This window comes from Geospiza fortis, unplaced genomic scaffold (assembly GCF_000277835.1).
Source record: "Geospiza fortis unplaced genomic scaffold, GeoFor_1.0 scaffold327, whole genome shotgun sequence".
Classification (NCBI taxonomy): Eukaryota; Metazoa; Chordata; class Aves; order Passeriformes; family Thraupidae; genus Geospiza; species Geospiza fortis.
This window is the reverse complement of record NW_005054410.1, coordinates 1,850,407-1,854,761: the sequence shown is the minus strand read 5'-3', so window position 1 is coordinate 1,854,761 and position 4,355 is coordinate 1,850,407. Positions and strand designations below refer to the sequence as shown.

At 41.3% G+C, this 4,355-nt stretch overlaps 1 protein-coding gene across 1 annotated transcript in view; it reads right to left on the bottom strand.

The window, feature by feature from the left end:
• Nucleotides 1–292: 292 nt before the first annotated feature.
• Nucleotides 293–4,355, bottom strand: part of CUNH11orf58 (chromosome unknown C11orf58 homolog) — a 4,682-nt gene continuing 619 nt past the window's right edge. The window contains exons 2-4 of the mRNA XM_031061354.1: nt 3,183–3,243; nt 1,511–1,620; nt 293–746 (exon numbers count right to left, since the gene is read on the bottom strand). Coding sequence (XP_030917214.1) covers nt 537–746; nt 1,511–1,620; nt 3,183–3,243 — 381 coding nt within the window. The 3' untranslated portion in view covers nt 293–536. The remainder of the gene's footprint in view (nt 747–1,510; nt 1,621–3,182; nt 3,244–4,355) is intronic.

Below are 4,355 nucleotides of genomic sequence, written 5' to 3'. Positions count from 1 at the left end.
CTGTAGGACTAAAGATGGGTACAGTGATCAATGCTGTCACAAAAGTGAGCAATTTCTCCTCAGCCCTGCCAACACTAGCATCTATAGACAAAATCATTGTTTGAAGCTCTAGTACATCACAGAATAATGCTGATATTGGTATTTTACAACTAATGCAACATCACGTAATTCACATGTAATCTTAATAGTCAAAAATTCAAGACTGGGGCACTAACTGAATAAACCACTAACATGAAGCTTCCTTATCTGGCATGGAATAAGGGAAGGGATAGTTCAGATAACATTGTAAAGATTGGGCAGGAACAAAAACAAATTTATTTCTCCATCCAGGATTTTATACACTTTACAAAAACCAGTAATATCACTGCCCCCATAAAAATGTTATCCATGGCAACAGAAAGCAAATACTACTGTTTGTCATCTAACAGGGTCTTTTTAAAATCAAAATACAAAGATCTGTGCTGTAGCAGTCCTCCACTTTGCACTGTAACAATAAGGCTTACTGTACTTTAAATACAAAGCTGTTACATCTGCAGTTATGAACCACTGGCTTTCACAAACATCATTTTATAGTTGCTTTTTGATTCTTTTTTGTTTTCTGGAACCTCAGCTTCCTCATGTTTTTCGGTAGCTTGTAGCTCTTCTGCAGACTCCTCTTGCTCTGAATCAGAACCACTGTCAGAATCATCTGAACTCTCATCAGAGGAGTGTCCAGCTGCCTCCTCTTCTTGTTCATCTTCCTGAAACTGTAAGTTCAGATTATGAGAGAGATAAAATATTATTTCCTGGTAACTCCACTGCAGCCTTTAAAATGTCCAGTGAGATTGTTTCACTTAATGTCTTCTTTCATTTTGGTACTAAAATGGGTCATGTTGCTAAACAGAGGCCCATAAGACACAAACTCTTAGACAGAAAGCAACTCCCTGAAGTGGTTAATCATACCAGCTGTGACATGAATTCATCAGCCACTGGTTTATTTAGTTACAGCAGAAATCCTAAAGACACCATTCAGTGAGTCTGAAGTTCCAGATCACATCAGTTCAGTAATTCCAGTATTGACACTGGAATATTTGTCACAGAGTAACACAATGGAACTAAAGCTAGGCCATCAAGAATTCACATTTGTAACTGATCTCTGAAAGGACACTTAGCAAACTGCAGCATGAGGAATGCTGAAGTAATCAATGATACTGCTAACAACAATGCAGATGGTTATCCTGCCTACTTATGTATTCCTCAGCAACACCCTGATTTAATATATTAAAACTGTCACTCTGTGCCCTAATCAGACTGCTCTGGAACAGAGGTCTTCACTTCTCAGAACAACGAGAAGCATCGTCATTTATGAGCACCTAAATGAGTACACCACAGTGTACACAAACAGCAGCCAAGTGGCTGCAACAAGTTTGGCCTTTAACCCAAACCATGGAAGTCTGCATGGATTTTTAAACCCAGAAGCACCTTGTCTCAGTGAAGTGAAAGCCAAAGCATTGGCAAATGAACTCAGTACCTCGCTGAAGCCGAGCCCGCAGTGGCGCCGGTTCCGCCCCGACATGGTGCTGTCCATGCTCTGCTGGTACTGAGACTCCAACTCCTCGTTCATTTTCTTGTCTTCTTCCCCTGCATTGTCCAGGGTACTTTGGTTATGGTTATTCAAATTAACAAAGACACCAAATTACAGGAAGTCACATTTTCAAAGGCAAGAAGTTTAAATGCAACCATTCTAAACTAGGATCCAGTATTCCTGCATACAAACCATCAGACTTTAAAGCAACAGTACCAAGAGTGCAAGCAGGATGGCTTGGATACAAAGAGGGCTGGGAAGCTCCTGAGACCTGATGCATTCCACAGTTGCACTATGCAGTGTTATGTTCTATAGAACGAGGTAAATGTAATCAGTGTGAGTTCTCTGTGCTTCCAGCCAATACTGCAACATGCCCCAGCAAGGAGAAACTTTGTGACCTTCACTACATAACACGGGATTACTGTGATGAAATCATCCCTTAGATATAGCATCATGCCTTGGGACAATAGCACCACTCTTGTTTATGGAGCTGTATCTGAAACTGTTTCATGCATCCCAAATTACAAGGAGCAGTTACTACAGCTCGGCATTTTTCCATCCTTAGGAATTAGCAAAAAACTTAATTTTCATGAGCTACTTCTATAGCCTCTTTATTTACTTGAGTAAGCGGTCTAAAATAGTCAAGGTTCCTATGTACTTGGAAAAGGTAGGAATCTCTTAATTCTCCCCAGGAGGCCTACAACATTAGCTTTTAATTTGTATTTCTGTGAAGCTGAAAGGTTGTATTGCACATCCACACTTCCTCATTTGGAAATTAGAGCTGTATGTTATCGTAAAAGGACAAGAGCTCTATGTTAGACAAAGAAGTGTTAAAACCCCCAGCATTTTAACTTCTTGCTATTAACAAATGAGTACTGGTTCTGTATGACTTCAAGGAGAAGCATCACTTCCTTTCTAGAAATGCAGGTATGAAGGAGTGATTCTCAGTCTCTGTATGCTAAGAGCAGCAGCACCTGCAACCAATCCTCAGGCTTATTTTGGCCCATAGATAATTTTTCATCACGTGAAAAATGATCAGTGGAGGGCATCAGGGAAAGTTTTCTGGAATATGAGCGAAAGTTTTCTGGAGTCCTGACAGCTGCTATTCCACAAGGCTTTATCAAGGCTTCTCTCAGGCAGTGCAGTCCAACCCAGCTTGGTGCCATGTACTTTGACTTCCCAAGAAAGCATGATAAGGAGTTACCATGGTCCTACAAGACATGCAATTATTGCTGACTGCCTTGATCTTGCAGATGACCTTGCAGCTTTTACGTCTTTGCTTTACAGCTTTTCCCTCATTGCTTTAGGGCAGAGATCTTTCTATTCAATAGGTAACCAGGTCAGGGACAAATCAACCCCTGTTCTTTTCTATGTACATAGTTTGGATATCCTGGCACACACTGGACTTTAAAAGGCAAGTGAGTGCAGTCACAGAAACCATTTGTCAGTAATCTGACAGAAATAAGGAACTTCTACAACTCCACAGCTTGACCCATCTGCAGCTGCAGCCATGAATCTTGAAATCCTTCCCTGCCATATCTACCAAGCTCAGAGCACTGGAATGTTCCTAAATAAGGGTTAGATTTCCAACTTTGTATCAGCTGTTGGATAAACTGACCTGTCCTGAAGTGAGAGGTTGATCTGTGGTCTCCGATAACAAGGCGGCCAGTATGTTCTTTCTAAAAGAAAAGGCAGTTTGTTTTGGAGCTTTAGGGTGCAGTGACAGCTCTGCCAACATCCTGGACATCTTGAATGGAAAAGGTTTGCTGTCAAACCCTGCCACCCAACTGCAGGACTGGAAGCTTTCCTAGCTAACAGCTGCTGCCTCTAGGTAAGTTTGTTTCATCTTTCTTTTGCTGAATTGTCTGAAAAAGAAACCCCAGCAACTACACACCCTTTGGTCTTCCCAGACCCCAGAGATAGTTCTATTTCACTCTGTTTCTTGCCACTGATACAAAAATTATACTACACGATGCTAGACAGGTGTATTCAGGTTCTGATCATTTACCCTTTGTCTGACACTCTGCAACAGTTCAGGCCGTGCATCTTACGATGATCCTGCTTTCAGACTGGTCACAGTGTCAGGTAAGCCCTTCACAGTGATGATTAATTTATTGGCTCAGTAGTTGCTCATTAGCAAATGTGTCCCAATAGGCAAGAACTGGCATTACACAGCAAGCAGCATTAAGTACCTAAGCAGACATTCAGATTAGTGGTAGTGGGATGCTTTAATGGGGCACTGTATCCCCATCCACTACAAAGTCCTAACCTTCACCTCTTTAACACAGCTATTTTAACTTACAAAATTACTGTATTCAAGCAAAATAAGTTACTACAGGTAAAAATGGTATTTTTTGAAAGTAAGTAAAAGTGCAATACTAAACCACCATTTTATACATTAAAAAATCATTATTACATTTAACCAGTTTTGGAGCATTTTTTGCAGCAAGCGTAATAGAAATTTAGTTTTAGTGTACCTTCTCTCTAAAAATATTCCCTAGGTTTACTACTTTAGTGGTTCAGTCTTTAAGCGACCACTCTTATAAAAAAGTTTTTCCAGTGACAGAGGAATTTACAGACCTAGTAGGTAGGCTTGTTAATTTGTAACAAGGCCTGGCTCTCGGAAGCGCCAACAAGTAATTTTACGAGCCGGTCTGAAAGCATTTAAGGCGTGGGGCGGGGATGAAGCTGCGGCGCAGGACTCGACAACTTCCGAGCGCGGTTTTGTGTAACACGGCTGCTGCCACAACAGCGGTGAAAACCAAATCCTCCTCCAGGAGGGCCCCCAAGC